This window comes from Lynx canadensis, chromosome E2 (assembly GCF_007474595.2).
Source record: "Lynx canadensis isolate LIC74 chromosome E2, mLynCan4.pri.v2, whole genome shotgun sequence".
Classification (NCBI taxonomy): Eukaryota; Metazoa; Chordata; class Mammalia; order Carnivora; family Felidae; genus Lynx; species Lynx canadensis.
The window spans coordinates 46,964,914-46,975,173 of record NC_044317.1 but is presented as its reverse complement, the minus strand read 5'-3'; the positions used below and the strand labels follow the sequence as shown (position 1 = coordinate 46,975,173).

The following is a 10,260-nucleotide window of genomic DNA, read 5'->3' as shown; positions in this document are numbered from 1 at the left end:
CTGCCATGGATTTAGGTGTGCACAAAGGCACACATCCACAGGACACGCGTGTGACATGTACCGTTGGCTGACTGTTAAACGTTCAAATGCTTCCCACACTTTTTGGTAGATAGCCCTCCCCTGAATGTCCCCCCCACCCCACCCCGCCCCCAGCTGTTCTGGCCTGCCAGGGACCTCCAGATTCCCTCAGGATTCACGCATGGAACAGCAGGAGGCCTCCAAGGACCCTGCCCAGGCTAAGACCGGGGTCTCCTGCGTGATCTGGCCAGAGCCCCGGGCTTAGGGATGGTTCAAGACTTTCAATCTCTTTTTCCCCAACACATGGAAAAAATTTTCGTTCAGATTTGCAGTCTGTCCCGCCACTGTCCCCAGCACGATGGCCCCGGATGGATACCATACCTTGCTGGGTTCGGGGGCTCTGGAGGACTGAGGCGGAGAAGTGAGGGTCTTGTGGGAAAAGATATGGGGACGGCTCTAAGGGTTGAGAACTTGGGGGTGCGGGGAGAAGGAACAGTCTGAGACTAAGAGATGTCAGAGAAGAGGCAGGTGGGGGCTCCAAGAGGCTGTAAACTGGGGACATGTGGAGAGATCAGCGGTCAAGGGAGGTGCAAAGGGCACAGGGGTTGTGGGGTGCTGGAAAATCACGGTGTGAACTCAGTGACATTGTGAAGAAGCAAACGCCGGGGAAAAGACTCCGCATCCCCGCGCACACGCATTTATTCATCGATCCACAAGGATGCACGAAGCCCTACTGTCTGTCGAGCACTAACTCAGGAGGAAGTGGCCGCTGCCCTCACGGAGCTCAGAGAGTGCGGAAGCAATGCCAACGAGTCAGACGTCCAAGGGTGTGGGAAGATGCCAAGCGGGGAGCCGAGGGCCAGGCAGGAATAAGGGGCCCAGGAGGTGGTCAGCGATCAAGGAGAAGCTGAGGGGTCACGAAGGGATTAAGGGAACAGGTGGTGGTGAGCACCAGGGAGGTGCGAAGAGAAGGCCACAGAGCCGAAGGGTCGGGGCGGGGGGGGCGGGGAGGTGCCAAGGGATCGGGTAAAGTGTCAAGGCTGTGGACAAGTGACACCGGGGGTCAGAACAGGGCCGGAGTCTGCCAGTCACTCCCTGAACTGCACGGACACGGAGGAGTCCGTCACCCTCGTCCGCCGCAGCCCCCCAGGCTCCATCCGGTTCTTGGTCTTGTGCAGGAAGTGGACGAAGCGCACGCCAGGGCCATACTGGCGGAACACGTGGGACACCTGTGGCAGCACCCAGGGTTAGGGGAGAAGTCCTCGTTAGGGACCTGCGATCCCTACCCTACCCTGCCCTCTGCCCTCTCTGAGGTGACAGGAACACGTGTCTGGGGATGGCAGCCGGGGACAGAGCCTCACCTGGATCCAGCAGCCGGGGCGGCCTCTCCCGGAGGCCCGGGGGGCCACATGGTGCTGCGCGATGACCGTGCGGCGGTCGGCTGCCAGCAGCCAGACGTGCAGCTCATACACACACGTGTCCAGCCGGCTGTCCTCGTACCTGGGGGTGGGGTCCAGGCCTTCAGCTGCCACTGCGGCCCCGACGTCCCGGCCCCAACCCCTGGCCCTGATGGCCATTCAGCACACGCTCACTGGCACCCGCTCTGTGCACCCCGGGGCCGGGCAGTGCTGGCCACACAGCAAGATGGCCCCACGCCCCGCCCTTGCGCGAGTCACAGTCTGATGGGGGAGGCAGACCTGTCACCAGTGAAACCAAGAATGGTGGGGGCTGGGAGGGGGGAGGTCTGGGGGCACAGAATGCATAATGCGTCTGCCCCAGCTCGAGGGTAGTCAGGAAAGGATTCTTGTGTAACCACGCGTGACGGAACCCCAAAGGATAAGAAGGACTTTATCTCGAGAACAGGGGGTGCCGAGCATCTCAGAAAGGAGGACCGGCCTCTGGCCTGGCCCATCTCAAAAGCTGGGAGTCTCAGGGCCAAGGGGCTAGTGCAGCGGGCGGGGCTGGGTCCTGCAGCGGGCGAGCCGGTCTTGGTGATGAGCTCAGACCAAAGGGGAGGAAAGGTGAGGTTTCCACATCCGGGAGCCCCTCCCGTGAGCTGGCAGGGACAGGCTGGCCGGGCAGGGGCACGTACCAGTCCATGACTGTGATGTCTGGCTGCTCATCGTCGAGGAGCTCCTCCCAGAGGCCCTCGGCCATAAGATCCACACACTGCTGCTTCACGGTCCAGCTGCGGGACAGGGCAGTGGGGGGGGGGGCGGGCAGTGAGGCCTGGGACGTGCTGGGGTCCTAGCGCCCTCGCAGAGACATCAAGGGCGCCCACATAGGGGCGCCGAGCACTCAGTCAGCACCTTGAGGGTTCCTCTATTACCCTCTGAGGGCCATTCCTTCGGAAGCCCATGACGCAGATGAGAAACAGAGGCTCAAGAAGGGAAGTCGCTGGCCTTAGGGATCCCAACCCAGGCGCGTGTGACTGAGCCCCTGAGTTACACCGTCTCCCCTAATGTGCAGAAATGAGGCTCGGTTTGATGGAGAATCAATAGTGGCCTGGTGACTCCCTCTCCCGGGGGGGAAAAAGTGGAGAAAACAACACTAAGACCTGTTATTTATTGAACATCTACTACACGCGGGCGGGACCTAGCCAGCCAGACCCTCCCTTGTGTTTTGCGAGCATTCTTTTATGCCAAAGCCTGTGCACCGAGCAGGAGACTGAGGCCCAGAGGGGCAAAGTCAGTGTCTCTAGGGCCCGCAGCCAGACCCTGGGGCAGGGAACCAAACGCAGGCCACACGCATCCCGGCCGCTCACCTGAGGTTCTGCTGGAGCTTCTCGGTCCTAATGTACCAGCCGTGGAAGTTGCCTGGCAGGTGGAGGAGCAAAGCGTTAGAACAAGCACATTCTCCAGGACTGTCCCCTCCCCTCGGGCGCAGCCACCAGCACTCACCCAGAGTCTCCAGGGGCTGCTGGGTGGGACCAGTAGGGGGTGCCGGCTCATAAATGTTGATGCCTGAAATGCACAAGGTGAGTGGAGCCTCAGGCAGGCTGAAATTGCCTCCAGCGCCCCCCCCACCCCGTCCCACCCCTACCCGCCTCCCCCGGACTCCCTCCCCACCCCCCCCCCGAGGGCTCCGCTGGAAGGGCAGGAATCTGTGCCAGACCGGACCTGCCTGGCAGCGACGTGTGAGTCAGAGCCTGGCCAGAGCCCTGAGAATGTCCGGGGGGGAAAAGCGACGGTGCGGTGAAGAGGGAGGGTGGAAGGAGGAGGGCGTCCTGGCGTGACAGACAGAGGGACCGAGAGAGAGAGGCACGTAGAGAAAGAGACAGAAATACAGGCGGAGGGAGGCAGGGAGAGAGAGGTAGAGATAGGGGTAAGACAAAGAGACACAAGGGGACACAGCAGGGGCAAATGATACAGACAGAGGCAGAGGGCCGTGCAAGGTGGGACGGAGAGAGGCGCCAGGAGACGGAGAGGGGCACAATGACGGGAGAGCCGGGGAAGGATGCAGAGAAAGCGAGAAGGGCAGAGAAGGAGAGACGCAGGGCCGCGAGGGTGCCGCGCGCGGCGGAAGAGGCGGGGCCTCGGGGCCGGTGCCCTGCGGGTCCCGCACCTTCGGGGTTGGGCGAGCGCAGCAGGTTGCGGTAGAGCGGCCGTCGCAGGAACAGCAGCTTCCAGGTGAGGCGGGGGGGCAGCTCCAGGCTCCCGCCGGGCGGCCCCCACTCCTCCAGCAGCAGCTGCCGGGCGTAGGCCTCCGACGGCTGCTCGGGCCGGGGGGACCCGGGGGACTCGGGGGGCGCGGGGGACGGCGGCGACGGCGGCGGGGGCGGGGACGGCGGCGACGGCGGGGACGGCGGCTCCCGGGGGCTCTCGGGCTGGTCGGTGTCCATCCCGCTGCCGAGCGCGTGTGGGTCGCGCACCTGCTCGGTCTGTGGGCTCCGGGCGACTGTGCCGGGCTCGGCCGCGGGGCTCGGGGTTAACTGGGGGCGGGAGGGGCGGGGCGCTCGGCGGGCATTTAAGAGACGGGTGTGTTGGGGGAAGGCCCTCGGTCCCAGGCCCTCCGCCCTCAGACTTAGGAGTCCGGGGCCCCAGCCCCCTGCCCCTTCAGACCCAGGAGTCCGGGTCCTCTCCTGCGCCGGGACCCAGGAGTCCGGGCGCCCAGCCCCGCTTCAGTTTCCCAAGCCTCCTGCCTCAGTTTCCCCGGGGCCGGCCGAGGGCCCAGGCATTGGCCCTGGGAGAAGCGTGTGACGAAAGAGCTAATACCAGGGCTCCCCGCCCTCATCAAGACCTGGCATGGCAGGGTTCAGAGGTCAATTGAGGAAGACCCCCTCCTGCCCCCACCCCCGTTCTCATCCAGAGGGTAGGGGGTTGGGGGGAGGTCCCACCTCTGTTGCTTCCTCCTCCCCCCTCACCTGGGCCACACCCTTGGGACCCTGACATTTCCTGTTCTGGAAACCAAGGTGGAGGGCAGAGAGAGACACAGGGGCACCCGGGTGGCTGAGTCAGGTAAGCGCCTTGATTTCAGCTCAGGTCATGATCTCACAGTTTGTGAGTTCGAGCCCCGCTTAGGGCTCTGTGCTGATGGTGCGGAGTCTGCTTGGGATTCTCCCTTTCTCCCTATCTGCCCTGCACGCACTCTCTCTCTTTCTCTCTCTCTCTCTCTCAAAATAAATAAACTTTAGAGAGAGACAGAGAGAGAGAGGGACAGAGAGAGAGAGAGAAAATGGGGGGGGGGGTGCAGAGAGAGAGGAAGACACAGAATCTGAAGCAGGCTTCAGGCTCTGAGTTGTCAGCACAGAGCCCGATGCGGGGCTCGAACTCACGGACCGCGAGATCACGACCTGAGCTGAAGTCTGATGGTTAACTGACTGAGCCCCCCAGGTGCCCCAATAAACTTTTTTTTTTCAGAAAGAGAGAGATGCAGAGGGACAGATGTGAAGGCACGAGATGGGGGACCCCAGGGAAGCCCTGAGAGAGCAGCAGAGAGGGGAGCAGCAACCCCACCTGGGTTTGGGGGGGCCTGTACCCCTTCCCGGGACAGGGGCAGGGGTTACGGAGTGCCAACCCCTCTTTCCTCAGAAGTCCTGGGGATTTTGGAGTGAGGGGTAGGGCGATGGTGGGGGCAAGAGGTCGGGGTGCGGAGGAAGTGGGGTGCCGGAGGAACCTGTAGGGCCGGATGCCCGCGGCCACATCCTCCGGGGCCCCGTCCCACACCGGCCCGGGCAAGCACAGGCACAGAGTTCCGCACGGATTACCGGCGACAGTTTTCACAGTGGGTGCTTCCTGTGTACTAGGTGCTGTTCTAAGTGCTTATGGGTTCATTTCGTCCTCCAGCAACAGGGGAGGTGGACGCCCCTATTATCTGCACTTTGGAGACCCAGGAAAGGTGGCAGCACACAGGGGTGGCGCTGCGGCCCGGCCCTGCGCACCCAGTGCCTGTGTTGCCGGCGCACCGACCCCGTGTGGGGTGTGTTGTTATTCCCATTTCACAGATGAGGAAAGAGAGGCCACCCGCACAGGCCTGGTCCCATGCTGCCCTAAATAACTCCGTATGCTTCCACGGGCACTTCCTGCCCCGGATTCTTGCAAGACGCGGACAGACACATGTTCCAGACACTCAGAGTTGAGCTCACACCCGAATGAAGCTGCTCGTGTAATTGCGGGCTGCCTGCGTGCCAGGCATTGTTCCGCGTTCTTTAGGTGGAGTAATTAACTCGATCGCTGCATCCTCCCTAGGAAATGGAGTCTGTCATTGCACCCATTTTGCAGATGAGGAACCGGAGACGCAGAGAGGTCTGGTAACTCATCCACGGTTGCACAGCTGGCGGGTCGACAGGTGGATACACCAGAGTTTCCGCGGAGGCACACGGACGGGGACACAGAATCAAATCCCCCCACCCCCAGGGAGGAATACTGGCCCGCACAGAAGCACGCGAGAGATAATGATCACATTTACTGGGTGTCTGTCTTTAACTCATGGAACCTCACAACAAGCCCGAGTAGGGGGTATCTAGCCATGGTTGCTTCATTCACAGATTGGGCAACTGAGGCAAGAGGTGAGATGACCTGTCCTGGGAAAGGTGAGAATTAGCCAGGGTCTTGGGCGAGGGTGGGGCGGGGCGGGGTGTGTGGCAAGCGGGACCCATGGGAGGGAGCAGACCAACTGTTGCCCTCAAGGGCTGCCACCCAGATGCACCAGGAAGGCCTCAGGGGTTTCCCAAAAACTCGCAGAGCTCCTGGCACACGCACGGCCAGAGACACTCCCCCCGCCGCCACAAGCACACAACACACACCCATATCTGGCCGCCTGCCCTCCTGTCCTCGCTGGAGAGGGAGCATAGGAGCAGGGGTGGGGGAGGAGGAAGAGGAAGGGCAGAGAAGAGCGGGAGTGTCTTTCGAGGGGAGTCACAGTTGTTCCTGGGTCAGAATCCAAGGCAGGGAGTGGCCTGGGGCCAGAGACCTAAAAGGAAGAGCGGCAAGGAGTGTGTAGAGTGGGGTCTACACCCCTGTCCCGCCTGCCCCCCTGGCCTGTCATGGTTTCCACACCACACTTCACATCGTCTGCTTCCTGGGTCCTCACCCCCTTCTATATCTCACACACACACACACACACACACACACACACACACACGGATACGGTCAGAGGGGTCCTACAAGAGCCCAAACCCAAGCAGACACTCCCCCACTTAAAACCACCATGGCTCCCCAGTGCCTTCAGGCACTCTTGGACTGACATTCGAGGCCTGGATTTCTGGTCCCTGCCCCCATAACCTGTGCTCTCCCATCAGGGATTTTGTTCCCAAAGTTCTTTCCACCTTGAATGACTTTCCCCCTCACTCACCCCCCAGACCCCGTGTCCCAAACTTTGCAGCATGTCAGACTCACACAGGGAGCTTATGCAGAATGTGTCTTCCCAGGTGCCACTCCCAGGCGCCTGACTCAATCCCTCTGGGCCCCAGAATCCAAAATTTCAGAAGCACCTCTCCCCCTGACACTCCTATGAGAAACATTCTTACTTAAATCTGAGGAATCCAGGCCACAACCCGGGGCCCTGCAAAGCCAAGCGGCTTTCAACATTAGGCCTCAAATGTCCCCCTGCCTCCACCTTCAAGGAATAAAGGTCTTAGTGTGGGGACCCATCTTCCAAACAGGCTGAGGCCTGGGTGACCGACATAGCGCCCCTCCTCAAGGGCACCTCTCATGGGTCACGAAACATTCAAGACCATGAGCAATGGTGGGACCACTTTGGAAATCACTTCGACAATTTTTGTAAGTGTATTTATTTTGAGAGAGAGGGAGAGAGAGGAGGAGAGGGGCAGAGAGAAAGAGAGAGACAGAGAGAGAATCCCAAGCAGGCCCCACACTGTCGGCCTAGAGCTCAACGCGGGGCTGGAGCTCATGAACTGTGAGATCATGACCTGAGCCGAGATCAAGAGTCAGACACGTGGGGCGCCTGGGTGGCTCTGTCGGTTAAGTGTATGACTTCGGCTCAGGTCGTGATCTCATGGCTCTCGAGTTCAAGCCCCGCATCCGGCTCTGTGCTGACAGCTCAGAGCCTGGAGCCTGCTTTGGAGTCTGTGTCTCCCTCTCTCTCTGTCCTTCCCCTGCTCACGCTGTATCTCTCTCAAAAATAAATAAACATTTAAAAAATTTAAAAAAAAAGGGTTGGACGCTCAACCGACCGAGCCACCCAGGCGCCCCAACAATTTCTTATGAAACCAGATATCCGGGGAGCCTGACTGGCTCAGTCGAAAGAGCATTCGATTCTTGATCTTGGGCTCTTGAGCTCAAGCCCCACGTTGGGTGTAGAGATTACTTAAAAAAAAAAAAAAAAAAAATGAAGGAAACAAAAACAACAAATATCCTCCCACCCTACAACGCAGCCGTCCCACCACGCCGAGGACTCAGCCACGGGACACGAAAGCACAGGTCCACACAAAGGGCCACACGCCACGCTTTTTCGTAACAGCTCCAAGCTGAGAACAGCGCAAGGTGCTCATGCTCTCTCCTCTCAGTAAGGAAAAGGGATAAAGCATCGAAACATACAAGCGCGCGCACGAAACCACACACTGTCACGCAGAGTGGCAAATGCCAAGCGAAAAAGCGCACGAGCTCTGCGGTTCCGCTTAGGGAAAATGCCGGAAGAGGTGGCAGTCGCCTAGAATCCAAGAAAGGAGGCTGGTGGCTCCCTGGGCCCGGGAGGGTCCCCTTTAAGGAGGCACGAGGCGGGGGGCGGGGGGTGCTTTCTGGGAGGATGAGGCAGTTCTGTCTTAGTGGTGGTGGTTATATATGTGTGTGAATACGTTTGTCAAAACTCGCCCAGCGGTGTGTTTAAAATGGGTGTGTTTGGGGGGGGGGGGTTGCGCCTGGGTGGCTCAGTCAGTTAGGCGTCCGACTCTTGACTTCGGCTCAGGTCATGATCTCACCGTTCGTGGGTTCGAGCCGGAGCCTGCTTGGGATTCTCTCTCTCCCGATCTCTCTCTGCCCCTCCCCCTCCCCGGCGCGCACTCTCTGGGTCTCAAAAGAAATAAACATTAACAGAATAAAATAAAATGGGTGTGTTGTATTGTAAATTATACCTCAGTAAGAAGCAAAACAAAACGAATACGGCAACTCTCTCTACATACTAATAAGAAATTATCTACAAGCTTATTAAGTGAAAAAAGCGAGGTGACCGACAGGGGACCTTATATGCTACTATTCGTGTGAAGAAAAAAATATATGCAAAGCAAACAAGGATCCCTGGCTTCCCATTGCCTTTCTATCTCTTATTCTTTTAACAAATACTTAAGGATTACATAATAATAAGTAATAATACTTATCAAGTACCACTGTTACTTATATCCCCCAGCCCTGTGCATTGGGGAGATAATGTGGAAGAACAGACAGATTCCTGTCCTCACGGAGCCTCAGGCCTTGTCGGGGGAGGTATGGACTTCAACAAGTCCAGGGGTAGCTGGTTAATTAACAAACAGCATCAAGTGCTTTGACGAAAAAGAACAGACTGTGAGGACGGAGGAGAGGAGCAGGAAGCCTGCTTTAACTAGGGTAGTTAGGGAGGGCTTCTTGAAGGAGGTGACATTTGAGTGGAGACCTGAAGAAAGGGAAAGAGCTGAGCATATCCAGGCAGCAGGAACAGCAAGTGCAAAGGCCCTGGGGTGGGACCAAGCTTAGTGTGTTTGGGGAACAGCAGGGAGGCCCAGGCAGCTGGAACAGAGGAATGTAGGGCATTGGGGGGCAGCTTAGGTAGGGAGCGGTAGGTAGGTAGGTGGAATACATTCTAAATGAGACCCCGGGGAAGGTCTCAGCTGGGAAATGATCTCTGGCTGAGAGTGGTCAGGGGAACAGCGAGGAGGCAGATGAGGGTGGACAGGACCAGGGTGGGGTCATGGAATGACAGGCAGAGGACAGGTTCAGTATCCCCTCTTGATTGGCCCTGGGCCGTGGACAGATGGTGGCACCATTATCAGAGAGGGGAGTATGGAAGGCGGGACAGATGCGGGCTTGGGGAGGAGAGACAGGAAAGTGCAGGGCATCCAAAGGGACGGTGCCAGGCGGTGACTGGATGTACGAGGCCACAGTTGAGGGACAGATCAGGGCCGAGACCCAGGTCTGGGAGGCACCACCGTGTCGACAGCGGAAGAAAATAATGAGATATAACAACAATAATGATTGCAATTATGGAGCGCTTACTCTGGACCGGACACTGCCCGATGCACTCGTGTGTGTTCACGTAACGCACTCACTGCGGTAGGTATTGTTATTATTAAGCCCACTTCACTGGGAGGAAACTGGGGCACAGAGAGGTAAAGTGACCTGCCCAAGGTCACACAGCCAGGACGTGGCAGAACTGAGATTTGAACCCCAGCGGGCTGGCCCCAGAGTCTGCACCCCCAGGGAGGGTGGCTGAGGTTGGGGTCCAAGGTCCTCATGCTAGTACCTGACCCCCAGTGGGACCCTTCTTACCAGCCATCCGACCATGGCTCTGCTCTCCTTAAAACCCCTCCCGTAGCCCCAAAGGCCTCAGAGGGGATCCTGGTCAGCAGCCCAGTCTCTAAGTCATGGAGCTGGTCCCGAGCTACCCGGACACCGCCCCCGCCCCCTCTCTGCATTCCGGCAGCTCCAACTGCCATTCCTAGGATTCAGAGCCCTCAGGAGGAGGACAGATGAAGGCTGTGCCGGGCACGGTGACAGGGCTCCATCTCGTCCCAGGTGGGAAGTCCCGCTGGGGTCTGTCGGTCCGTCTGCCCCATTACACACGGTGTACGACTTTCCTAGGGCTGCACAGCCA

The 10,260-nt window shown here is 59.0% G+C and overlaps 1 protein-coding gene across 1 annotated transcript; it reads right to left on the bottom strand.

The window, feature by feature from the left end:
• Window positions 1-658: 658 nt before the first annotated feature.
• Window positions 659-3,897, bottom strand: NCCRP1 (NCCRP1, F-box associated domain containing). Its single transcript, XM_030299632.1, has 6 exons — window positions 3,583-3,897; window positions 2,919-2,981; window positions 2,783-2,834; window positions 2,111-2,206; window positions 1,380-1,518; window positions 659-1,247 (listed from the first exon to the last, which is right to left on the bottom strand). The coding sequence occupies exons 1-6, from the start codon at window positions 3,857-3,859 to the stop codon at window positions 1,107-1,109; spliced, it is 768 nt and encodes a 255-aa protein (XP_030155492.1). The 5' UTR covers window positions 3,860-3,897; the 3' UTR covers window positions 659-1,106.
• Between the last annotated feature and the right edge of the window lie 6,363 nt (window positions 3,898-10,260).

Excerpts from the sequence above, each read along its gene's own strand:
- NCCRP1 (XM_030299632.1), bottom strand. The coding sequence starts at position 3,859 with ATGGACACCGACCAGCCCGAGAGCCCCCGGGAGCCGCCGTCCCCGCCG. Across the intron at positions 2,835-2,918 it reads GCAGCCCCTGGAGACTCTGG|GCAACTTCCACGGCTGGTAC; the intron begins GTGAGTGCTGGT and ends TCCACCTGCCAG. Across the intron at positions 2,207-2,782 it reads AAGCTCCAGCAGAACCTCAG|CTGGACCGTGAAGCAGCAGT; the intron begins GTGAGCGGCCGG and ends CCTGTCCCGCAG.